The following is a 27,484-nucleotide window of genomic DNA, read 5'->3' as shown; positions in this document are numbered from 1 at the left end:
TCTCTGCCCTCCACTTTTCCTCATCTCCTTTCTGTCTTTTGCGAAGATTACGGAGACATGACTCCAGGGTGACCAAGGCTGGGAATTCAACATCCAGAGGTATTCAATATTCAGGAAGGATAGACAGAAAGGAAAAGCAGGTGGGGTAGCGTTGGACATTTTAATCCATTAAAGACGCTATATAAATAAAAGTTATTATTATAATCCCTCACAGTTGAATACTAAATGCCAGACGCGAGACGCCCTAAGCAATTGCTCTATGCGGAGCTCCTTCATGGCAAACGAGCCAAAGGTGGACAGCGGAAACATTGCAAGGACACCCTCAATGCCTCCCTGGTGAAGTGCGATATCACCACTGACACTTGGGAGACCCTGCTGAAGACCGCCCTCGGTGGAGAAAATGCATCCGGGAGGGCGTTGAGCTCTTCGAATCTCAACGCTGCCTGCGTGAAGAGGTCAGGCGCAGGCAGTGGAAGGAGCGTGCATCAAATCAGTCCCACCCCTACCCCTCCCCCTCCCCCGATGAATATCTGTCCCACCTGTGACAGGGTCTGTGGCTCTCATGTTGGACTGTTCAGCCACCAAAGAACTCACTTTAGGAGTGGAAGCAAGTCTTCCTCGATTCCGAGGGACTGCCTATGATGATGATGCTAATACGGCGACCAAAACTGCACGCAGTACCCCAGCTGTGGCCAAACCAAAGTATTATACAATTTAAGCATAACCTCCCTGCTCTTATATTCTATGCCTCGGCCAATAAAGGCAAGCATTCGTATGCCTGCTTAACCACCTTATCCACCTGGTCTGCTACTTTCAGGAATCTGTGGACAAGCACTCCAAGGTCCTTTTGTTCATCCTTACTATTAAGCGGCCTACCACCTATTGTGTATACCCTTTCCTTATTAGCCCTCCCAAAGTGCATCACCTCACACTTCTCTGAATTAAATTCCATTTGCCACTGCTCTGCCCACCTGACCAGTAGATTGATATCCTCCTGCAGCCCATGACTTTCCTCTTCATTATCAACCACACAGCCAATTTTAGTGTCGTCTGCAAACTTCTTAATCATACTTCCTATATTCAAATCTAAATCGTTGATATATACCACAAAAAGCAAAAGCAAGGGACCCAGTACTGAGCCCAGTGGAACCCCACTGGAAACATCCTTCCAGTCACAAAAACATCCATCAATCATTACCCTTTGCTTCCTACCTCCAAGCCAATTTTGGATCCAACTTGCCACTTTGCCCTGTATCCCATGGGCTTTAACCTTCAGACTATATACAGCACACCTCAAAGCGCTGGAGAAGTAGTACCAGCGCTGCCTCCGTAAGATCTTGCAAATCCATTGGCAGGATAGATGCACCGTCGGTGTTCTCACTCAAGCCAACATCCTCAGCATCCAAGCATTGACTAGGCTCGATCAGCTACGTTGGGCGGGCCACGTTGTCCGCATGCCCGACATGAGACTCCCAAAGCAAGCTCTCTGCACGGAGCTTCCACAGAGCAAGCGAGCCCCAGGTGGGCAGTGGACACACTTTTCAAAGCCTCATTGATAAAGTTCCACATTGCCACCAACTCCTGGGAATCCCTGGTCCATGACAGCCCAAAATGGAGGAAGAGCATCCGGGAGGGCGCTGGGCATCTCGAGTCCCATCGCTGAGAACAAGCAGAAACCAAGCGTTGACAGCGGAAGGAGCGTGCGCCAACCCAGGCTCCCCATTCACCCTTTCCTTCAACCACTGTCTGCCCCACCTATGACAAAGACTGTAGGTCCTTCATTGGACTCCTCAGCTACCTGAGAACTCACTTTTAGAGTGGAAGCAAGTCATCCTCGACTCCGAGGGACTGCATATGATGAGTATTCGAAGCCTTCCCCTTCAAGGTAAGTAATGGTAAGTATATTGGATTTTAAGTAAATGCTACAGCTGCCATTACCGTCATCATTACATTATGGTCACAAAGGGGTTTAAATCATGCAACAGGAAATAAGCATGACAAACGGGAAGTCTTGAGAACTTTTATATTCAGATGTATGGAAAAGCATAACCCAATCAAGCAGAGTTAGCATGGTTTTATGAAAGGGAAATCACGTTTGACAAATTTGCTCGATTTCTTTGAGGATGTAACGTGCAGGGTGGCTAAGGGGGAACCAGTGGATGTGGTGTATTTGGATTTCCAGAAGGTACAAGATAAAAGCTCTCAAGGTTGGGGGTAATATATTAGCATGGATAGCGGATTGGCTAACAGAAAACAAAGAGTCGGGATAAATGGGTAATTTTCCGGTTGGCAAAAGGTAACTAGTGGGGTGCCACAGTAATCGGTGCTGGGGCCTCAACTATTTACAATTTATATTAATGACTTGGATGAAGGGACCAAGTGTAATGTAGCCAAGTTTGCTGAGGATACAAAGTTGGGTGGAAAAGCAAGTTGTGAGGAGGACACAAAAAATCTTCAAAGAGTTATAGACAGATTAAGTGAGTGGGCAAACATGTGGCAGATGGAGTACATTGTGGGTAAGTGTGAGGTTATCCACTCCCATTTTGGCAGGAAAAATAAAAAATCAAATTATTATTTAAATGGCGAGAGATTACAAAATGCTGCAGTACAAAGGGACCCGGTGGTCCTTGTGCATGAAACACAAAAAATTGGTATGCAGGTACAGCAAGTAATCAGGAAGGCAAATGGAATGTTGGCCTTTATTGCAAAGGGGATAGAGTATAAAAGCTGAGAAGTGCTACTACAATGTACAGGGTATTGGTAAGACCACACCTGGAGTACTGCGTACAGTTTTGGGCTCCTTATTTAAGGAGGGATATACTTGCATTAGAGGCAGTTCAGAAAAGGTGTTCAGTAGGTTGATTCCTGAGCTGATGGGGTTGACTTATGAGGAAAGGTTGAGTAGATTGGGCCTATACTCATTAGAGTTTAGAAGAATGAGAGGTGATCTTATTGAAACATATAAGATACTGAGGGGGCTCGACAAGGTAGATGCAGAGAGGATGTTTCCCTTTGCGGGTGAATCTAGAACTAGGGGGCATAGTTCTCGATTTAGGGTTCGCCCATTTAAAACTAAGATGAGGAATTTCTTCTGAGGGTTATAAATCTGTGAAATTCCCTGCCCCAGGGAGTTGTGGAGGTTGGGTCATTGAATATATTTAAGGTGGAGATAGACAGATTTTTGAGTGATGAGGGAGTGAAGGGTTATGGGAAGCGGGAAGGGAAGTGGAGCTGAGCCCAAGATCCGATCAGCCATGAACTTATTGAATGTCGGAGCAGGCTCGAGGGGCCAAATGGCCTACTCCTGCTCCTATTTCATTTGTTCTTATATACAGACTGAGGAACTGGCAAATGCAAAACTGAGGCTAGCACGAGCAGAAAGGTGTAATTTCAGCATGACATGTTTGCATAGACAGTTTCCATTATAAATTTGGGCATATTGGAAAAAGTTGACGAATGTTTGCAAACAACATTTAATTTTTTATATATATATTTATAGTGTGTATGTGTGCATTTGTATAATATATCTCTTCCTGTATATGTTGAGTGAGTGGAATGATAGTCTGGGAATTTGCAATAATTGTCTTCTTTGAACATTTGTGTTGTTACTAAAAATATGATATTGACTTTATAATTTAAATATGAAATATAAACAAATATGTAACTCCAGACAGATTATTGGTCAGTCTCTCATAGAAATACATATCAAATCTCATTGTTCATTACAATTTATTTCCTTTGCTTTGTTAGAAGTAAACAAAGGATTCACATTAATGTGACAACTTTCACATCCTTGAAACATCTCAAAGTGCTTCACAGTCTCTTACATTTTGACGTATAGTCACTATTGTTATGTGGGCAACCAATTTGTGTACAGCAAGATCCCACAAACAGTAATAGGGTAAATGGCTTGCTTTTAAAGAAAGCAGAATGTGAACATTGACATCTTACACACTGAACATTGACTTTATGAACCTATTTATCCATTCTTTTCTGAACTATATAGTACACAATGATGGCCTTCAGTGTGGAATTGGGAATTAATGTTTGGGATGTTGTTTCAAATGAGAATTAAGTTTAAGATGCTTTTGACTTATTTTCAGTGCTTTAAAATAATAGTTTTGTGAATACGTTTAATTTTAACCATTGTTATTCTAATGTGCAGGTGGTTTACAGGCAATAGCTGAATTGTTGCAAGTCGATTGTGAAATGTATGGACTCACCGATGACCATTACAGTGTCACATTGCGACGATATGCTGGGATGGCACTTACAAATTTAACTTTTGGGGATGTTGCAAATAAGGTAGGCAATTTATTATAGATAAGTTTTAGATTTGCATCTTAAACGTTAACTTGTCTGTTCTCTGCACAGGTGCTATGTATTTCCAGCATTTTCTGGTTTGTTTCAGAATTCCAACATCTGCAAAATTTTGCCTTTTACTTGTATTAAGAACATAAGAAATAGGAGCAGGAGTAGGCCATTTTGCCCCTTGAGCCTGCTCTGCCATTCAATAAGATCATGGCTGATCTGATCATGGACTCAGCTACACTTCCCTGCCCGCTCCCCATAACCCTTTACTCCTTATCGCTCAAAAATCTGTCTATCTCTGCCTTAAATATATTCAATGACCCAGCCTCCACAGCTCTCTAGGCCACAGAATTTCATAGATTTACAACCCTCAGAAGTAATTGCTCCTCATCTCAGATTGAAATGGGCGGCCCTTATTCTGAGACTATGTTCCCTAGTTTTAGTTTCCCCTATGAGTGGAAATATCCTCTCTGCATCCACCTTGTCGAGCCCCCTCATTATCTTACATGTTTCAATAAGATCACCTCTGATTCTTCTGAACTCGAATGTGTATAGGCCCAACCTACTCAACTTATCTTCATAAGTCAACCCCTCATCTCTGGAATCAACCTAGTGAACCTTCTCTGAACAGCCTCCAATGCAAGTATATCCTTCCTTATACAGAGACCAAAACTGTACACAGTACTCCAGGTGTGGCCTTACCAATACCCTGTACCGTTGTAGTTGGATTTTTCTGCTTTTATACTCTATCCCCCTTGAAATAAAAGCCAACATTCCATTTGCCTTCCTGATTACTTGCTATACCTGCACACTAACTTTCCGTGTTTCATGCACAAGGACCCCTAGGACCCTCTAACTGCAGCACTTTGCATTTTTCTCCATTTAAATTATAATTTGCTTTTCTATTATTTCTGCAAAAGTGGATAACTTCTCATTTTCCCACATTATACTCCATCTGCCAAATTTTTGCCCACTCACTTAGCCTGTCCATGTGCCTTTGCAGATTTTTAGTGTCCTCCTCACAATTTGCTTTCCCACCTATCTTTATATCATCAGCAAACTTGGCTATATTACACTCGATCACTTCATCCAAACCATTAATATAGATTGTAAATAGTTGAGGACCCAGCACCAATCCCTGCAGCACCCCACTAGTCACTGTTTGCCAACTGGAAAATGGCCCATTTATCCTGACTCTGTTTTCTGTTAGTTCGCCAATCCTCTCTGCATGTTAATTTATTACCCCCAACTCCGTGAGCTTTTATCTTGTGCAGTAACCTCTTACGTGGTACCTTATCGAATGCCTTCTGGAAATCCAAATACACCACATCCACTGGTTCCCCCTATCCACCCTGCCCGTTACATCTTCAGAAGAACACCAGAAAATTTGTCCATTTCATAAAACCATGCTGATTCTGCTTGATTGAATCAGGCTTTTTCAAATGTCCCGCTACTGCTTCCTTAATAATGGACTCCAGCATTTTCCCAACGATAGTTGTTAGACTAACTGGTCTATAGTTTCCTGCTTTTTGTCTGCCTCCTTTTTTAAATAGTGGCGTTACATTTGCGGTTTTCCAATCCGCTGGGACCGCCCCAGAATCCAGGGAATTTTGGTAGATTACAACCAATGCATCCACTATCTCTGCAGCCATTTCTTTTAAGACCATGGATGTAAGCCATCTTGTCCAGGGGACTTGTCCGCCTTTAGTCCCATTATTTTACCGAGTACTACCTAATTAGTGATAGTGATTGTATTAAGTTCCTCCCTCCCTATTGTCCCTTGATTGTCCCTGGGATGTTTTTAGTGTCTTATACTATGAAGACCGATACAAAATATTTGTTCAGTGTCTCTGCCATTTCCCTGTTCTCCATTATTAATTCCCCAGCCTCATCCTGTAGGAGACCAACATTTACTTTAGCCACTCTTTTCCTTTTTGTGTACCAGTAGAAACTCTTACTATCTGTTTTTATATTTCGTGCTAGTTTACTTTCATAATCTATTTTCCCTCGCTATCATTTTTTTTGGTCACTCTTTGCTGGCTTTTAAAAATTTCCCAATCCTCTGGCCTCCCACTAGTCTTGGCCACATTGTATTGCTTTAGCATTTTAAAAGAATGTAGTATTTGAACTAATTTGGTGTACTGTCACATTCCGAATAAATCTATTAATGAGTAGTTATGTTAAAATTAAGGTAAAACTGATTTAAGTCAAACTCATTGTGTGGCACAGCAACATTATGTACTACAAAACAGTGGCCACTATTCACCATACACTTGGTTCCTAACCGCAGGCAAACTAAAATGTTTAGATATCCAGTTTAAGCAATTGTTACATTAAAAAAAATGGAGTTAAATGGTGCCAGAGTTGATTCTGCAATATTGTTTCCCAGGCCACACTCTGTTCTATGAAAGGCTGTATGAGAGCAATGGTAGCTCAACTGAAGTCAGAAAGTGAAGATCTACAGCAGGTAAAGATCGTAGTTTTTAAACTTGAAGGTCAGTTAACTCAAGCATGAGCAACTCTTAAAACAATCTCTAAAATCACTGTGGGTATAAGGTTTTCTTCAATACATTAAACATCTAAACAGATAATTTCTGTGGGGTTACTGTCTTCCCAAATTGAGAATATATTGGGAAACAATGATACGAGTAATAGTTGAGTGCATTAGTCATAATGTCATCTTTAACTTGAGAAGATAGTACACACAAACATTTATATTATCCAGTCACACCTTAAAGTTTTTACTTTGTTAGATGTACAGCTTATTACCTTTTAATCAAATAGTGCACTAATCAGATGTTCATCATTGTGTATGTCCAAATCTAATGTAGTATCACAACACAACTATGACTATTTCCATGAAAAGATTCTTGCCATCACCAATAATTATGTCAAGCATTTTTGTATTAACATGAGTGATCATGACCTCATCAGGCTTATTGAGCCAAATGAGCATAGCGATCAGTTCTGTCTTGTTTTGCATTAGGAATGGATGGGAAAATAAAATGGCAAATCCAGTGAAAGCATTGCAATATTCTTTTATCTACTAAATTATTTTGATTCTTAAACATATTTTTCTGTTGTAGGTAATTGCCAGTGTATTACGAAATTTATCGTGGCGAGCAGATGTAAACAGTAAAAAAATCTTGCGTGAAGTTGGAAGTGTGAGCGCGTTAATGGAATGTGCACTGGATGTGAAAAAGGTAGGAAAGAAATTCCTTATACACAAAGTTAAAATTTCAGATATGTTCAATTCAGAACGTTCACAAAAATGTGTCTTCCAAATATTGAGGACTCTCTTGCCGTCTTACCTTAAAGTCCAAAGTGTTTATTGTTTATTGACACAATTACGACACAACTACTTCTTCCTTTTATGAGGAATAATCATTGTTTTTGTGGCCATGCTGATCCTGTGGGAAGAACGTATACGAATAGAATTGCTTTATTCATTCCCCACGTAACATGAAGTTTTTAAAATTATGAAAAGTTTTGAGAGAGTCAATGGCAAAATATTTTTTCCACTGCTTGGCGAATCAATAACAACATCACATAGACACAAGATTATCATTAGAAGAAAGAAGGGGTTACTTGGAAGACATTTTTCAAACAGGGTTATTAGAGCATGAAATATTTTACCACAGGTGACTACTGAACATAATTTAAAACAGGAAATGGGTAAGTATTTAAACAGGAAGAATATAAAAGGATACAGGGAAAGGGGCAGGGAAAAGGGATTGAAGTAGAAAGTTCCCGTTGGAGAGCCAACATAGGCAGCATGAGTGAAATGGACTCCTGTGCTGTAAATTCAATGTGTTTTAACCCCAAAACAGTGACTTGCATGAGGACAAGATTTGTATACCTGATCACTTGCAAGTTCCAGTCAAAGGTGGCTGCAGAACCACTTTTGACTGCAAGTACTTGTAATAACTCTCTCAACACACAGTCTCACTAAATGGGAGTGCACGTTAAAGAACAGAGAGAAGGATTAAAAATCAGAAGTGCTGAACATCAGGTCTGCTAACCTCCATGCCTGATACTCCAATCTGAATTCTAGTTAAGCAGAGGCTCCAAAATCTTAGATCTTGATACCATGCTGTTATGTCCTCATTCAGCAATTATTTTTCTGCTGGCTGTTTCCCACTTGTGAATAAAGTGTGCATTTTCTAAGATCCCATGTCCATGTTTAGTTTGATAAGCAAACAAAAACCCTGGTCTTTGGTTAAAAATATGTGGAAAGTGATTTCCAGTGGCCTGTACCTTCTCTCCCAACTTGAAGATCAGTATCTCAAGAATAAGATTTCCAAAGTGCAAGCTGGCGATTTGTAGAAATTCATCATTGTTACAACATGGAAATAGGTCATGAGATGTGCCATGTATTGGTAGGATATGGGTTCAAGGCAGTGATTTCATCCACGTAACATTGAATCTCAACTGGATTGTGTGGGAAGTAGAGGGCGATGCTCGGCATTGGGGATTGAAAATTTATGCCCATGTCAATTCTTCTACTAGTTGCTGAGCAACACTGACCTGCAGGGCTAATGTACATGGTATAAAACAATTAAAAGGTAGGGAACAAACTTCTATTTTAAATGTTACAAAATGTACATTCTCCCGCCCTTGGATTGTGTGAACTCAACCAGAGTGAAGACTTCAAAGGAATCCTCTACTTTACTCCAACCTCTTAACATTCAGGACAGTCATTGTCAAAAGATGGATGCCAAAGCATGTGTATGTGTAAATATATTTATGTACCTATTGTTACAAAGGGGACTAGTACAATATCAATGTCTTGTTAAATTTGACAGTCATCATAAAGACAGAATTGTAATATGTTGCAAATGCTATCTATCAAGGTTTTTGTAATCTTTCTAAGTGTACTTTGGGGGAGACAATAAGGAAAATTACTGTAGAAATTAAAAATGTTGGAGATTTCAAATGTATGGTATATCAGAAAGATGTACAATGTAAAATCTAATACACATACCATGCAAATGTTCAAAAATGTCTCCCAAGACATGAGTTAATCAAAACAAATCAAAATTGTATATTCATTTTTCCCTCGTTCTTAAAGGAATCAACCCTGAAGAGTGTTCTCAGTGCCCTTTGGAATTTATCTGCACACTGCACTGAGAATAAGGCTGACATCTGTGCTGTGTGTGGTGCTCTTGCCTTTTTAGTTGGCACTTTAACCTACAGAAGCCAAACCAATACACTCGCCATTATTGAAAGTGGAGGTGGCATCCTACGGAATGTTTCTAGTCTGATTGCTACAAATGAAGATCACAGGTGTGTGCAGTCTTCCTTTTTTTGTAGAAATAATTTATCATTACTTAATGAAAATTAATTGCTCCGATACTTATAGTCATGGTGATTTAAAAGATACCTTAAATATTGAGTGTTTTAGTGAATTATACCCTTGGTTCAGTCATCTACACAAATACATTCATAGCATTTATTAATTTGAACCCACAGACTAACCTATTATAATGTTGTTCACACTTGTAAATAAATTCTCAGTTCTGTTTAGCATCATCCATGTACTAATGATGTGGGGAAGACTTTTGTAGAAAAATGAAATCAATTCTACAAGAGATTTTGTCTGTTCACGTACAAATATAGATAGGATTTTCAAAGACTTAAATTGATGAACAAAGCTCGTGCTGGAAAATGTTCCTCCACTGGAAGCAAGTGTGTATGTGATATTCAAATTAATTTTCACATGAGTCCCTCAGCTAATGTATGGTGCCTGCAGTTTTTGCACACTGCTCAGTTTGCAATTTTAGATAACGGCACTGAATCTTAAAATTTAGTACCATTTTCTAAAACACAGAGCTTTCAAAGTAAAACAATTCATGCTTCTTTGCAATACAACCAAACCATGCTTAATGCAAAAGTCAACTCCATAGGTAAGCCCACACATCCTTTAAACCCAAAATTTAACCTTATGTGTGAATCATAAGTATCAACCTTGGCTCAGTGTTGTTACTCTCGCATCTGAGTCATGTGGCGTCTTTCAGATGAGACATGAAATTGAAGCCCTTTCTACTCAGGTGGACATAAAAGATTCCATGGCAATATTCAATGAAGAGCAGGAGAGTTCGTCTCGTGTCCAGTCTTTAAGTTGTCAGACTGCTTGTCCAGTACTGGATAAGAAGAAATTTCCAACTAAATATTGGGAAGACTGAAGCGAATGGCCCGTAACTTGCGGTCAGTGGCGAAGCAAAGACGTTTGCCACTGGCCACGAAGTAAGCTTCCCCCAAGACCTCGCGATCTCTGTGACGGGAAGTTCGGCTTTTCCGAAGCATAATTGAAATCAACGCAAGTTAATGAAGAATCCCTAACACGAGCTGCTGTGACATCAACAAGCTGTCTTAAGCAGCCAATCGAAATGCAGAAACCTCAGACAGCGAAACAGGAAGTGGGTAAGCTCCTTTGATTCTAACTTTTTCAAATTTGTTGAGAGCAAAAGAAAGATTGGGGCTCTCGCATGGTGAAAAAGCAAGCCTGAAATAAAGATGAACAAACTTTTTTTTTAACTTAAAAAAAAATTTAAGTTTCTTAATTTTAATTCTTATTAAAATGGATAAATTTGACACGTCACAAAATTTAAATCAGATTTTCAGGGCCGACAATCTTTGTTTAGCAGTCAATAAGCTGTTAAAACCCCAGTTACACCTAATCCAAACGGTTCAAACTTTTAATGGGGTATTTAACGGTGGTATTACTGCAGAAGAGCTGAAGTTGCCGCTAGTTTCCATGATTTGACAGATTGCACTAATTGCTGGCTCTGGGGGTGGGGTTCATAACATAGACTGTGAAGGAGTAGTGAATGACTGACTGCAACTTCAGGATTTCCACGTTGGGCGGCGCATGCGCTAAATCCTGAAGTTACGGTCAATTGTCAGTTTGCCGTATTCCGGACAGTATGCTGTTATTTTCGGTTTCCAGCCACTGACTCCATCCCTCTCCTTGGCCGCTTCTGTCCCCGGCCGAAAGGACTCTGCACCATCCATCTCTGTCCCCGGCTGAGGGGACTCGGCACCGACCTGGACCAAAGGGACTCTGCACCAGATTCGGAGGGCGTCTGGCCGGCCAAGGGGATTTCGGGACGACCTGCCAAAGGGACTCGAGGACGTGGGGCCGGCCGAGGGGACTCCAAGGCTGCCTTTCAATCCGCCGAAGGGACTCTGAGGCCGGTGCTGAAGGGACCGAGGCGTGGCGTCGTCTCATACTCCCAACCAAATTTTAATTAATTTTTTTAACTTTTAGCCAACTTTTAAACTTAAGCAATTTGGGAGAACTTTTAAAGCTTACATTTTAGACTCTCAACCGAAATACTTTTAAACATTTATTATTGTCTTACATCTTTGACTTTTAACAACTTCGAGAAACTTTTTAAATTGGGGAAACTTTTATAATCTATTATTGATTTACATCTTAGATTTTTAACAACTCTTAGAAACTTTTGAAATAAATTGGGAACCTTTATCAACTTTTAATCTTTTATAATAACTTTGGAAGTCACCTTCTGAATGCCTGCACCCCAACCTGGCCTCGGGCCATCTACCATCAATGGCGCTACCCGGCGCCGAGCTTGCGGCCAACACTTCGCCGTAGGCAATTAGGCTTATAGAGCTGTGTCTGGTCTCCAGTTGTCTTGGACCCCCTTGCCACTGGACCAAGACCTTGCTCAGCTAAGCCCGTGTGGTTGCCAGTGTGCAGCGGCCACCCCACGCTAAAAGAACTCGCGCACTTCCACTCCATCAGTATGAAGTTCAGGACCTGGAACGTCAGGACCCTCACGGACCATCCCAAAAGCAACAGGCTGGAACGCCGCACCGCCATAGTTGCCCAGGAACTCAGACGTTTTGACATTGACATCACCGCCCTAAGCGAGACCCGGCAGGCAGGGGAAGACCAGTTGAAGGAACATGGTGGAGGTTACACCACCTTCTGGAAAGGAAAACCAGAATCAGAACGCCGCATTCATTGGAGTCGGCTTTGCCTCAAAGACTCCCCCTGTGGGGTCAACGAATGCGTCATGACTCTCCGTATCACCCTGTCTTGGAACCAATGTGCCATAGTCATCAGTGCGTACGCCCCCACACTCAATGCAACGGATGAGGCTAAAGAGGGTTTTTATTCCAACTTCGAGACATCCTTGTCCCCACGGGCGACAAATTGATCCTCCTGGGTGATTTTAATGCCAGGATTAACAAAGACACAGCCCTCTGGGGAGGCGTGATTGGCAGAGATGGGGTAGGAAAAGCCAATTCCAGCGGTACCCTACTGACAAAATGTCTAGAATATGAACTCCTCATGACCAACACCCAGTTCCGCCAGAGGGACAAATACAAGGCATCGTGGCAACACCCTCGCTCCAAACACTGGCACCTGCTGGACTATGTCATCGTCCGAGCCAGGGATCGCAAGGATGTGCGCATCACCCGTGCTATGATAGGAGCTGACGATTGCTGGACGGACCATCGCCTAATCCGATCCATCATCAACATTAACATTGTCCCAAAGCAGAGGGGACAGCAGAAGCAGTTCCGCAAAAACGTTAATGCCGGGGCACTTAGAGACCTAGCTAAGAAAGCCCTATACAGCCAGCATCTCACGGCCAATCTGCCATGCCTTGATGACCCTGAGACGCTGAATCCCCATAGCGCTTGGTCTGCCCTCCAGGCCTCTATAACCAGTGCCTGTGAAGAGACACTTGGTCACTCAACCAGAAAACATCAGGACTGATTTGATGAAAATGATCAGGAGATCGAAGAACTAATAGATCGCAAGTGCAAAGCATTTCTGAGCCTCAAGCAACAGCCCAACTTTGGAGCAGCAAAACAGCATTACAGACAGCTCAAGGCTCAGGTCCATCAAAAAACTCAGGACCTAAAGAACAGGTGGTGGATGGAGAAAGCACAGGAGATACAACAACAGCCACGAATTGCGAGGATTCTTCACTGCAGTCAAGGCCACCTACGGTCCAAACTCCCAAGGCCCCACCCCACTCTTGGCAAAGAACGGGGAAACACTCATCAAGGACTCCGAGGCTGTCAAGGCCCGATGGAAGGAGCACTTTGAAGATCTCCTCATTCGAGACTCTGCCTTTGACTCGAGTGTTCTCAATTCCATCCTGCAGCATGCCACCCGCCACCAACTCAGTGAAACTCCAACATTGCACGAGGTTGGCAAAGCCATAAAACAGCTGAAGAACAAGAAGACTACGGGTGCAGTTGGAATCCCTGCTGAGGCGCTAAAATGTGGCGGAGAGGCGCTGTTGGCGCCTCATCTCTCTCATCTGGAGGGAGGAGAGCATGCTGGGAGACCTCAGAGATGCAGTGATTGTGACCATTTTTAAAAAGGGGGACAAGTCCAACTGCGGCAACTACAGGGGAATCTTCCTGCTTTCAGCCACTGGGAAAGTTGTCGCTCGAGTTCTCCTCAATCGTCTTCTCCCTGTGGCCGAGGAGCTTTCCCGGACTCACAATGCGGATTTTGTCCCCTACAGGGCACAACAGACATGATCTTTGCAGCGTGCCAGTTGCAGGGAACAGTGCCAGCCTTTATACATGGCCTTTTTCGATCTTACAAAGGCCTTTGACACTGTCAACCATGAGAGTCTATGGAACATCCTCCTCTGTTCCAGATGCCCCCAAAAGTTTGTCAACATTCTTCACCTGCTTCATGATGACATGCAGGCCGTGATCCTTACCAACGGATCCATTATAGACCCAATCCACGTCCGGACCGGGGTCAAACAGGGTTGCGTTATCGCTCCAACCCTCTTAATCTTCCTCGCCGCCATGCTCCACCTCACAATCAACAAGCTCCCCGCTGGAGTAGAATTAAACTACAGAACCAGTGGGAAGCTGTTTAATCTACGCCGCCTCCAGGCCAGGTCCAAGATCACCCCAACCTCTGTCGTTGAGCTGCAGTATGCGGACGATGCCTGTGTCTGCGCACATTCTGAGGCTGAACTCCAGGATTTATTCAATGTATTCACTGAGGCATGTGAAAGCATGGGCCTTACGCTTAACATCCGTAAGACAAAGCTCAGAAGAGTGAGAGGGGACCTCATAGAAACGTTTAAAATTCTGGATGCAGGAAGAATGTTCCCAATGTTGGGGAAGTCCAGAACCAGGGGTCACAGTCTTAAGGATAAGGGGTAAGCCATTTAGGACCGAGATAAGAAGAAACTTCTTCACCCAGAGAGTGGTGAACCTGTGGAATTCTCTACCACAGAAAGTAGTTGAGGCCAATTCACTAAATATATTCAAAAGGGAGTTAGATGAAGTCCTTACTACTCGGGGGATCAAGGGGTATGGCGTGAAAGCAGGAAGTGGGTACTGAAGTTTCATGTTCAGCCATGAACTCATTGAATGGCGGTGCAGGCTAGAAGGGCTGAATGGCCTGCTCCTGCACCTATTTTCTATGTCTATGTTTCTATCCTTCACCAGCCTGTCATCGCCGCACAGCACTTCCCTCCAATCATCACGATCCACGGTGCGGCCTTGAACAACGTGGACCATTTCCCATATCTCGGGAGCCTCTTATCAACAAAGACAGACATTGATGCGGAGATTCAGCATCGCCTCCAGTGCGCCAGCGCAGCCTTCGGCCGCCTGCGGAAAAAAGTGTTTGAATACCAGGCCCTCAAATCTACTACCGAACTCATGGTCTACAGGGCTGTAGTAATACCCGCCCTCCTGAATGGGTCTGAGGCATGAACGATGTACAGAAGGCACCTCAAGTCGCTGGAGATATATCACCAACGATGTCTCTGCAAGATCCTGCAAATCTCCTGGGAGGACAGGCGCACCAACATCAGTGTCCTCGACCTGGCTAACATCCCCAGTATTGAAGCACTGACCAGACTCGATCAGCTTCACTGGGCAGGCCACATAGTTCGTATGCCAGATACGAGACTCCCTAAGCAAATGCTTTATGCGGAGCTCCTTCATGGTAAACGAGCTAAAGGAGGACAGCGGAAACATTTTAAGGACACCCTCAAAACCCCCCTGGTAAAGTGTGACATCACCACTGACACCTGGGAAACCCTGGCCGCAGACCGCCCAAGGTGGAGAAAGTCCATCCGGGAGGGCGTTGAGTTCTTTGAGGCTCAACTCAAGGAGCATGAAGAGGCCAGGCGCAGGCAGTGGAAGGAGCGTGCGGCAAACCAGCCCTTCCGACCCCTTCCCCTGACGAATGTCTGTCCCACCTGTAACAGGGTCTGTGGCTCTCGTATCGGACTGTTCAGTCATCAAAGAACTCACTTTGGGAGTGGAAGCAAGTCCTCCTCGATTCCGAGGGACTGCCTATGATGATGATGGAAAATGTCTGAGACTGAACCAGACTGTTCGCAACCTTGGTGTTATATTTGACCCCGAGATGAGCTTTCAATCACACATTGGCTCCATCATTAATACCGGCTATTTCCACCTCCGTAACATCGCCCATCTCCGCCCCGCTTCAGCTCTTCTGCTGAAACCCTCATCCATGCCTTTGTTCCCTCTAGTCTTGACGATTCCAAACCACTCCTGACCAGCATCCCACATTCTACCCCCCGTAAATTGGAAATGGTGCGTAGTGCTAATGTAAGTTTCTGATCTCTCCAAAAGAGGGAAAAACACCTCTGTCAGCCTAAAACTAACTTGAAGTTATTGTAAGATGTAATTTATTTTACTGAAGCAAGAATAAATAGTCAGATAAAATGACAGTCGAGTCCGTACTTCATATCGGTACTTTGAAACCATTTTTAAGACAAAGTAACAAAGCATTTTGAGATTCTTGCTATCTCTTAATAGCAACATAGAAGACAGCTCAGCTTCCATGGAGTTGTACAACATCACAATGCCTTGGCTACATGGCTTGACCTGATTAGCAAAAGCAATAACTTATTATCTGTTCTCAGCTTGGGAGGACTTCGGATACAGAGCTGTCAATTGAGATAGATTTAAAAGGCCTGCCTCTTAGATACCTAACTTCAAACAGATTCCCACACCTACAGGATTCAGCAGATTTTCTACAGTAGGCAACAGTCATACTGCAGGATACCCCCTGTGGGACAGCCATCACAAATAATGGCACTGTCTCTTACAGCAGGAAACTTAAAACATTGTAACTCCCCTGCCCTGCGTTCTTTCCCCTTCCCTTTCCCACACCGCTCTCTCCAACTCCCCATCTGCCTCCCTCCAACTCCCCATCTGCCTCCCTCCATCTGCTGCCTACTGTTTCTCCTCTCCCTTCTCCCCTCTAAATCCCTCCTCTCCCCTGCCCCCTCTCACTCGTGTCTCTCTCTCTCCACCCCCTCGCTCCCTCTGCCCAACCCTCGCTCCCTCTGCCCTCTCCCGCCAACATCCCCCAACCCCCGTCTCTCCTCTACCCCTGTCTCTCCTCTTCCTCCCCCCCAACCACCCGTTTCTCCACTTCCCCTTCTTCCCCCCCCCCCCACCCCCGTCTCTCCTTGGCCCCCCCCCCCCCCCCCCCCGGTCTCTCCTTGCCCGCCCCCTGGCCTCCTTTACTCCTCCCCCCTCCCCCCCATCTCTCTGCCCCCCCCCCCCACCCCGTCTCTCTCTGCCCCTCCCGTCTCTCTTTGCCCATCCCCGTCTCTCTTCTCTTCTCTTCCACCCCCCCATCCTCCACATCTATCTTCTGCCCCTTTTCTCCCCCCCCAACCCCGTCTCTCTTCCCCTCCCCCCCCACCCCCGTCTCTCTTCCCCCTACCCCCTGTCTCTTTTTTCCTGTCGTCGCTGCTCTCTCCCACCCTGACTCTCTGAAATTGCAAATTAAATGTGTCAAATGGGAGTATGTAAACTTTTATTATATTATAAATAGAAATTCTAATGTTAAAATCAGATAAATCTCATTCCATCGCCTCACCTAAACTAAATTATAGCTTACGTTCAAAATGTGTTAATTATTTCCCATAGCCATCACTGCTGCTATTGTAATGAAATTCAACACGTATACCCATAAAGTACTTTTAATTTAGTGTTCAAATGAATTTGATAAGGACAGTCCACATAAACAAAGTGTGACTGTTAAGCATAGTATCCTTATTTTCTTGTTTTTTGCCTTGATTGAAATTAATATAGGCATGCATGTATTTGCTTTATAAATGGTTTTCTAAATAACTCTTGTTTTCTATTCAGGCAAATCCTACGAGAAAACAATTGCTTACAGACTTTGCTGCAGCACTTAAAATCGCACAGCCTGACAATAGTTAGCAATGCATGTGGAACCCTTTGGAATCTTTCTGCTCGAAATGCCAAGGATCAGGAGTCTTTGTGGGACATGGGAGCAGTTAGCATGCTCAAAAATCTAATTCATTCTAAACACAAAATGATTGCAATGGGAAGTGCTGCAGCTTTGAGGAACCTAATGGCCAACAGACCTGCTAAGTACAAAGATGCCAACATTATGTCTCCAGGATCGAGTCTGCCATCTCTACATGTTCGGAAACAAAAGGCCCTGGAAGCAGAGCTGGATGCTCAACAATTATCAGAGACATTTGATAATATTGATAATTTGAGCCCCAAAACATCCCATCGCAATAGACAAAGACACAAACAAGGCAGATACAGTGAGTATGTTTTGGACTCTGGAAGGCATAATGAAGATGGGGTATGCAGGTCGGAGAGTTTCACCACTGGAAACTTGACTGTGCTGTCACCATACATGACTTCTTCAATGCTACCTGGTTCAAGAGACAGCAGGGGCAGTGTAGAAAGCTCTAGAGCAGAAAAGGACCGAAGTGTAGAAAGAGATCGAAGAGGAACAGATACTGCTGCCTATCCCTCTTCATCTGATAATGTGCCAGATCCTTCTAAAAGAATAGGGAGACAGATGCCAACCACTGCAGCTCAAATAGCCACGGTCATGGAAGAGGTATCAAGTATGCATTTATCCTCCGAGGACAGGAATTCAGCATCTGCTTCTGACCTACACTGTGTGCCAGAGGACAGGACTGGACTGAGACGAGGATCATCATCTCATCCCCATTCTAACATTTTTAACTATGGTAAACCTGAAAACTCCAACAGAACCACTTCCATGCCTTATGGGAAAACAGAGTACAGGAGGTCATCAAATGATAGCTTAAATAGTGTTAGCAGCAGTGATGGCTATGGGAAAAGAGGACAGATGAAACCATCGATAGAGTCCTACTCTGAGGATGATGAAAGTAAATTCTGCAATTATGAAAGATATCCAGCTGATCTTGCCAACAAAATTCACAATGCCAATCATTTAGATGACAATGATACAGAATTAGACACACCAATTAACTACAGTCTTAAATATTCAGATGAACAGTTAAATTCTGGCCGACAGAGCCCATCACAAAATGAACAATGGGCGCGGCAAAAGCATATTGTAGAAGAAGAGATGAAAAGGAATGAACATAAGCAGACCAGAACTCAACCCTCTGGATATTCTCTCTACTGTGAAAGTACCTGCAGTGGGGATGAAGCACATATTAAATTCCAACCTCGATTTGGTCAATCAGATTGCTCTTATAGCACCAGGGCACATAACAATTCTGAGCAAGTTAGAGTAGATTCTGAGCACAGAATAAACCAAAAGGTTAATCCATCTCTTTGCCAGGTAGATGATTATGAAGATGACAAACCAACCAATTACAGTGAACGTTACTCTGAAGAAGGAACGCATGAGGAGGAAGAGGACAGGCCCACAAATTATAGTATAAAGTTTACAGAGGAAGAACACCATGTTGAACAGCCAATTGATTATAGTTTGAAGTATTCCTCAGAAATCCCTCCCTCTTCACAGAAGCAATCTTTTATGTATTCAAAAGGTCCTTCGGTTCAAAACCCAACAAAGGATCATGCAGCATCAAGTTGTGGAAGCACACCAAGTTCCAAAATCAGCACTTCTAGTCAACAGAGGCGACTTCACCCTAGCTCTGCACAAACTAGAACAACTGCCACTTCTGCAGTACAAAAATCAGCTACTTGTAAGGCTCCTTCAATTAACCAAGAAACTATGCAGACTTATTGCGTAGAGGATACTCCTATTTGCTTTTCAAGATGTAGTTCACTGTCATCTCTATCATCAGAGGATGACATGGAAGGACGTGGACAAGCCAAGCGTGTATCAGATGATGGAACCACTTTGCAGATTATTGACCTCAAGGAAAATCCTGCTGAGGCAGCAATAGGTGAGGCTTCCTCTACGTCGCACCATACACGAATGAAACAAAATAGGCTGCAAACCACCAATATGTCTCAGCCTGATATTTCTCGGCAGAAAGCTGTTGAGTTCTCTTCGGGTGCCAAGTCACCATCCAAAAGTGGAGCACAGACTCCTAAAAGCCCACCGGAGCACTATGTGCAGGAAACTCCTTTGGTATTCAGCAGATGCAGTTCAGTCAGTTCATTGGGAAGTTTTGAAAGTCAGTCAATTGCCAGTTCTATTCAGAGCGAACCATGCAGTGAAATGGTTAGTGGAGTTATAAGCCCAAGTGATCTTCCGGACAGTCCAGGACAGACAATGCCTCCAAGTAGAAGTAAAACTCCACCACCTCAACCAGCTCAGTTAAAGAGAGATGCACATAAAGTCAAGGAACAAACAAATGTTAAAAGCAGAGAGCTTGGCCAAAGGCAAGAGGCTGTGAATGCAGCAGTCCAAAGAGTCCAGGTTCCTCAGGACGGTGATAGTCTGATGCATTTTGCCACAGAAAACACTCCAGATGGATTTTCTTGTGCATCAAGTTTAAGTGCTCTTAGCCTTGATGAACCATTTATTCAGAAAGATCTTGAGCTCAGAGTAATGCCTCCTGTTTATGAAGATGATCATCGGAATGAAGAACCTGATAAGGAGGAAGATACATGTGAGAAAAATCAGTGTAAAGCAGAAAAAGCTGCAGAACCTGAGAAAGATATACTGGAAGATGATGATGATGATGATATTGATATCTTAGAAGAATGTATAAATTCAGCCATGCCAACTAAATCTTCAAGTAAAGCAAAGAAAACTGCTGCTACTACAACATCACGGATACCACCTCCAGTAGCAAGGAAACCAAGTCAGTTGCCTGTGTACAAATTGCTTTCTAATCAAAATAGAGTCCATACTCAAAAGCACGTCAGTTTTAACCATGACATATTTAGGGAAGATATGCCACGAGTCTACTGTGTTGAGGGAACTCCAATAAACTTTTCAACAGCTACATCTCTAAGTGACCTCACTATTGAGTCACCTCCAAATGAATTGGTAAATTCAGAAGGTATTTGTCCTGCATCTGAATCTGCAGTGATGGAAAAGAGAGATACTATCCCAACTGAGGGCAGGAGTATGGATGATGCAGAAGCAGCAAAAGGTCCCACTACTGCTCAGCCAGGACAAGATGATAAAATGGAGGAAGGTGATATTTTAGCTGAATGTATAAATTCTGCTATGCCAAAAGGAAAGAGCCATAAACCCTGCAGAATTAAAAAAATGATGCATCAAATGCAACATGCATCAACAACTGTGAACAACGCAAATCAGCAAGAGGCAGAGAAAAGGAAACCAACATCTCCAGTGAAGCCATTGTCTCAAAACAGTGAATACAAGCCACGCTCATTACAACGAACATCTATATCTGATCCTCCAAGCAGCTTCTCTGCTGAAGGCAGCTACATAGAACACAGGAAAGATATGGAAAAGGTTAGCAAAAGGCAAGCCACAAAAAACACTGCTGGTGATTTTCAAGATAAACCACCAAATAATGATAACCGTGTTCGTGGAGGTTTTGTATTTGACTCCCCACATCATTATACTCCAATTGAAGGAACTCCATATTGTTTTTCACGAAATGATTCCCTGAGTTCACTTGACTTTGATGATGACGATACCGATCTCACAAAAGAGAAGGCAGAACTGAAAAAAGAAAAAGGCAAAAAAGATTATGCTTCCAATGATGTAAAAAATTGTAACAATGAAAAAATTCCCAATAGTCAGCAACCTACTGATAGGATGCAACCAGGTCAAAAATCCTTACCAGGCAGAGGGCAGTCGAAATCTGCGTTACAGAGGCAGGCTGTTTTCTCCCAAACACCAAAAGACAACAATGACCGAGAAACAGTTACAGATGAGAAAATGCAGAATTTTGCCATTGAAGATACTCCTGTTTGTTTTTCTCGTAATTCATCCCTAAGTTCTCTCAGTGATATTGACCAAGAGAATAATAATAAAAAAGCAGCTCAGCATAGTCAACATGGAGAGCACACAAATAGCCAAATTGCAGTGAACAGACCTCCAGCGTCTGGCTATGCTCCCAAGTCATTTCATGTTGAAGACACACCAGTGTGCTTTTCTAGAAATAGCTCCCTTAGCTCTCTTAGCATAGACTCTGAAGATGACCTTCTACAGGAGTGCATCAGTTCAGCCATGCCAAAAAAGAAAAAGCTCCTTGCAAAAGATAAGAGTAACTGGGAAAATACAGGAAGTGATACTTCAGCATCAGTAGAGGAGACGGACGAGTCTATGAATTTTAGAGAGCAAGTGCAAAGTCCCATTTCAGAACAGGCATTCTCTCCAGATTCTGAAAGCTTTGACTGGAAAGCCATTCAAGAGGGTGCTAATTCTATAGTAAGTAGCTTGCACCAGGCTGCTGCTTGCTTGTCAAGACAGGGTTCTTCTGATTCTGATTCCATTTTGTCACTTAAATCTAGTATTTCTTTAGGATCGCCCTTTCACCTTACACCTGACCAGGAAGAAAAAACATTCACTTCCAATAAGGGCCCTAAAATTGTGAAACCTGGTGAGAAAATCAACAGTGACAACAAAAAGAAAGACGAAGAAAATGTTAAAGCTATTCGAGGAGGGAAAAGGGTATATAAAAGTTTAATAACTGGAAAGGCACGTTCCAATGTTGAGACGGCTTGCAGTCAGCCAAAGCACCCTCAACAGGCAAATATGCCTATGATCTCACGTGGAAGAACCATGATTCACATACCTGGTGTAAGGAACAGCTCACCTAGCACCAGCCCTATTCCGAAGATGCCACCAAAAAATGCAACCTCTAAAAGTGTAAGCCCAGGACAATCTTCAAATAATTCACCGAGAGGCATTAAAACTCCAATAAAACCAGAGCCGAGTCCAATAGGCAAGCAAACAGGTGCTCAGGGAGCATCAACTAGCAAAGGACCTTCTCGGTCAGGATCCAGAGATTCTACTCCTTCTAGACCTTCTCAACAATCCCTATCTAGACCAATGCAGTCTCCTGGTAGAAATTCCATATCTCCAGGAAGAAATGGGATCAGCCCTTCTAACAAGATATCACAACTGCCAAGGACATCTTCACCAAGTACTGCCTCAGCTAAACCTTCAGGATCAGGAAGAATGTCTTACACCTCTCCAGGTAGACCACTGAGTCAGCAGGCCCCTTCAAAGCAAACTGGCCTAGGAAAGGGCACACCTTCTATTACAAGAAGTGAATCAAATTCTAAGGGGCTAAGCCAGAGTGCCAGTAACACTGTGCCAGGTAAAAGAATAGAACTATCAAGGATGTCTTCAACAAAATCAAGTGGCAGTGAATCCGACAGATCTGAAAGGCCTGCATTAATGCGTCAATCAACTTTTATAAAGGAAGCCCCAAGTCCAACATTGAGGAGAAAATTAGAAGAGTCCACTTCTTTTGAATCTTTATCACCACCTTCGAGGCCTGCATCACCAACTAGATCACAAACTCAGACTCCAGTTTTAAGTCCATCTCAGCATCTAGATATGATGCCCAGTCTTTTACCAAATCAAACCAGCAGTTGGAGAAAAATACCTCCAAACCAGAATCTCTCTGCAGAACATCTGGAAGGGAGACCTATGCGGAAACATGATATAGCTCGTTCTCATTCTGAAAGCCCTTCAAGGCTTCCTGTGAACAGATCAGGTACATGGAAGCGTGAACATAGCAAACATTCCTCATCCCTTCCTCGAGTTAGCACATGGCGAAGAACAGGGAGTTCTTCTTCAATTCTGTCAGCTTCTTCAGAATCAAGCGAAAAGGCTAAAAGTGAAGACGAAAAACCACATCAAGGGAGTTTTGCACATGGTAATAAACAAGCCAAGGAAAACCCAGCCCCCTTGAGGGGAACTTGGAGAAAAATTAAAGATAATGAAATTCCACAAATGAACAGCCACCCTCAGAATTCTTCAGCTACAAATAGTGTTGAATCCAAACATTTAGTTTACCAGATGGCTCCGCCTGTGTCAAAGACTGAGGATGTGTGGGTGAGAATTGAGGACTGCCCAATAAATAACCCTCGGCCTGGAAAATCTCCAACAGGCAATACACCTCCAGTTATCGATGATTTACATGAAAAGTTGCTTCTAAGTGATGAAGGTTCAGGTGATGCACAGAACAAACCAACTTCAGAACACAGAACTCCTCCTCATGGTCTAAGGATGGAAAAACATTTAAATTCATTTACCCAGTTGGATAGCCCAGAGAAAAAGGCATCAGAAGCAAAATCTGCTGTGAACAGTTCTGCTACCTCACCAGAAATTGAGACCACAATTGTCACCGAGCGTACACCTTTTAGTTCAAACAGCTCAAGCAAGCACAATTCACCTAGTGGTACTGTTGCTGCAAGAGTAACTCCTTTCAACTACATACCCAGCCCTCGTAAAAGTAGCACAGATAACAGCTCTACACGGCCATCACAAATTCCAACACCTGTAAACAACAAGAGAAAGGAGAGCTCTAAACCTGAAGCTACTGAGTCTAGTGGAAATCAAAGCCCTAAACGTCATTCTGGATCCTATTTAGTAACTTCTGTTTGAAATAACTGTGGTCGTGGAACATTGATTTATTATGTATAATTTTGGCACAACTATCTGTTTTTGGAGATGACTGTTGGTTTTACAAGAATTATTGATCAACTTAGATGCTTTTGTAAATATCGCTACTGTTTTTTCTCTTTGCAGAGGGTCTTTGTTAAGGAAAGCCATATTTGTTAGAAAACTATAGATTCTGGAAAGTTGGCAGGTGCATTTGGTTTGGAGGTTTGAGATTATTCCTACAGCTCATAAAGGCAACGCATTGTACAGTCAGTTTTACTTGTATTATGTATTAAGAGTTCCTGCCATGATCCTTTATGTATTGCTTGGCTTATATAACTTAATACTTGGAAATTGTCTAGATAAGTCCATTAAAATGTATCAATCATGTTCAACATTTTAATAGCAAAAAAAAAGGTCAGGGAGTTTTAAAAAAATTAGATATCTAATTATATACATGCAAAAAAGTGAATGAAATGAGTATTAATATTCCATGTTAGTAATTGTGAAGTATCCTAATCCTCTAAGTAATCATGCAGCTGTGAAATTCACAGTCTTATGATTTCTGCTGCAACAGCCTTCCCCAGCCTGCTCTTGTGCATGATCAGATCGGATGGTATGTTGTCTGAAGCAATGACTCAATTCTGTGATCACATGATGTGCATAGATAGCTACAGTGTATTAATGTACACTGCTGTGTGTGCTGCAAAAGGAGATTGTCTGTAACCTTGCAGCTTTGGCCTGGAGTATTTTTTTCCTGATCTAGATTTTACCAGAAAAGTAGATAGAGCCATTGCTATGCTGTAACTTGTTGTATATTGTTATTTGAGGTGAGATGGCTACTCTTTTATGAATGAGACAGAAATTGTTTCAGAAGAACTAAATGAACATTTCAAAATAAATTATTACTGTATGTATTAATTTTGGTTGTGTTGGTTGAAATTTTGTGGATAAACCTTATATTGAAGAAAAATAGATGCTTTAATGTTTTTTTCAAATGGAATTTCTAGGCTCACTCATTAAAGTAAGGAATGTTGGTGCTAGCGACTTAGGAAAAGTTATGACCCAATGATTGATGTCAGACAAGCAGTCATAGAAATTTGTAACTCAAGAGGAAGCCTTTCGACCATCATATCTGTGCGATTCTTTGCTAGAGCAGTCCAAAACTAATCCCGTGTATCTCTCTGCTTGGAGTATTTATCCATTTTCCCCTTAAAAGATGCAATGGTCTTCTGGCTTAAACACTCCCAGAGTTAAAACATTCCGTGCTCCAACAACTCTAGTTAAAGAAATTTCTCCTGTCTCGTCACTCTCTTCGCAACAAATTTAGATTGACCTACCATCGGAATGGAGGTGGTTGAAGGGTTGAGGAAGAGCTTGGAGCGATGGAGCTGTTTGTTATCATTGTTCACAAGGAAGCTGAACCTGTGCCTGCAGATCACGTCACCAAGGAGCAGGAAGAGAAGAAAGTCCTCAGATAGATCCTTGGGGGCTCCAGAGGTGACCGTGTGTGGGTGGGAAGAATAGCCATTGCTGGAGATCAGCTGCAGTCAATGCAGCCTCGAAGCTGCGCGCGTGCATGGCCATGCAGTAATCTGCAAGGTCGCGTGCAGGCCGCTCACAAGCTTTTACATTGGCAATATCGCGCATGTCCAGAAATTTAAAAGAACCACGCATTGAAAGTAACAAGCCACGCAGAACAGAACGCAGCGTACAGGGAGCATTGGCTGTAGTCCCTAAAAACCGGACAACAGAGAAGGAGGGATATCAAGAGAAAAGGAGGATTAGAACATCAGTCATGAAGAGATCATTCATGAGTTGGGCAGTGCTGCAAGAAGGGCAGAAGCTAGACTGAAGGGATTCAAAGAGGATGTTTTGGGAGAAGTGGGGGGGCAAAGACATGTTAGGAACAGACTAGGCCATTCAGCCCCTCAAGCCTGTTCTGCCATTCAATTAGATCATCACTGACATGCAATATTACTGACTTGTTTCTCAACTCAATTTAACCACCTTTGTTTCATATCCCTTGATACCATTGCCGAACAAAAATCTGTTGATCTCAGTCTTGAAAATTTCAATTGACCCAGCATTCACATCATTTTTATGGAGCAGCTCCAAATTTCCACTACCCTTTGTGGTGAAAAAGTGTGTTTTGATTCCACTCCTCAATTCAAGGACATTAGAGAGGTTAGAGGGGGGGTCATTGGAGAAGGCAAATTGTTCGTCGTTGAGTTTATTTAATAGAGGGAGTGATGGTAGTTTTGAAAGGTTACAGGACAATGTCTGAAGCAAGTGAGTTATTGATGATGTCAGCTAGTATGAGTGCGAAGGGGATCATGTGAGATGCGTCGCATGGACGTGATGAGCTTGGAGAACAGGGGAGATGGGCAATGAACTGTCAAGTGACAAGGGAAGGAACTGCAATAAGTGGGAAATCATCAAAAGCTTAATTATTTATCAGCCAGTCTGCTGCTGATTGAATACATTTTAGGTTTAATGACAAGAAAAAAACATGCATTTTAAAACAGGCATACAACTAATTTTTATATATATATATAAGACTTAACACAACACAATTTATGTATTTGTCACCATGACCATTTTGGGGAAATTGTTTAGTTTTCTCTCTGAAACATTTTTTTTTCAGTTTCCATAATTACATTGGCTCTTCCATCTGCTGTACAGATTGCAAATTCTGCCAAAGTAGGGAAGTAAAGAAAAAACTAAAACAGATAAAAGTCAACAACCCAAACCCTTTGCTGAAGATTATATATTATCTAAAAGGAGAACGCTGAGGACACAAGGGATTCCACAGAAGGTTCAGCATCAGGGTGAATTTTCAGATCTTTAAGACTCTTTGCCTAGAAATTGGATACGACCACGAAATGTTAAGGCCTAACAATGTTAAGCTGGGACAGGTCAAAATGGTATAGTTAGCATGAAAGATTTGTGATTTTAGTCACGATTTCAGCACTAAAACTGCTGCTCGTTGGCTTAACGCTCAACAAGTGGGCCAATATCAGATCCTGTCTAATTCCCAGTCATGACACAGACTTTATTCGGTACTTAAAGGGAGGGGTGCATTGATGCGATAGCGCCTCATTGTCAAGTCACTCACAGCTGTAGCTGGAAGAAGACGGTAGTGCAAACCCATGGCGGAACCCCAACAAGGAGAGAGACCTCAGATTCTCCGACGCGGCTCTTAAGGCACTGGTCGTGGGCAATGAGAGGAAGCGGGTTGTCCTCTCCCCACACACCTCTCAAAGGCTCTGGCAAGGATAGCTGCCCAGGTGACGGCCAGCATTGTGATACCAAGGTCAGCCATCTAGTGCCGAAAGAAGTTTAATGACCTCACACAGCAGGTTAAGGTGAGTGAAGGCTTCAGCA

The 27,484-nt window shown here is 42.8% G+C and overlaps 1 protein-coding gene across 11 annotated transcripts in view; it reads left to right on the top strand.

Moving 5' to 3' along the window:
* Positions 1 to 25,018, top strand: part of apc (APC regulator of WNT signaling pathway) — a 388,865-nt gene extending 363,847 nt beyond the window's left edge. For all 11 annotated transcript variants that reach the window (XM_070883858.1, XM_070883877.1, XM_070883847.1 and 8 more), the window contains 5 exons: positions 4,166 to 4,305; positions 6,701 to 6,778; positions 7,398 to 7,514; positions 9,383 to 9,597; positions 17,470 to 25,018. In XM_070883858.1, coding sequence (XP_070739959.1) covers positions 4,166 to 4,305; positions 6,701 to 6,778; positions 7,398 to 7,514; positions 9,383 to 9,597; positions 17,470 to 24,100 — 7,181 coding nt within the window. In that variant the 3' untranslated portion in view covers positions 24,101 to 25,018. The remainder of the gene's footprint in view (positions 1 to 4,165; positions 4,306 to 6,700; positions 6,779 to 7,397; positions 7,515 to 9,382; positions 9,598 to 17,469) is intronic.
* Positions 25,019 to 27,484: the final 2,466 nt, after the last annotated feature.

The sequence above is a fragment of the Pristiophorus japonicus genome, chromosome 1 (assembly GCF_044704955.1).
Source record: "Pristiophorus japonicus isolate sPriJap1 chromosome 1, sPriJap1.hap1, whole genome shotgun sequence".
In the NCBI taxonomy this organism is placed as follows: Eukaryota; Metazoa; Chordata; class Chondrichthyes; family Pristiophoridae; genus Pristiophorus; species Pristiophorus japonicus.
This window is presented reverse-complemented; position numbering and strand designations above follow the sequence as displayed.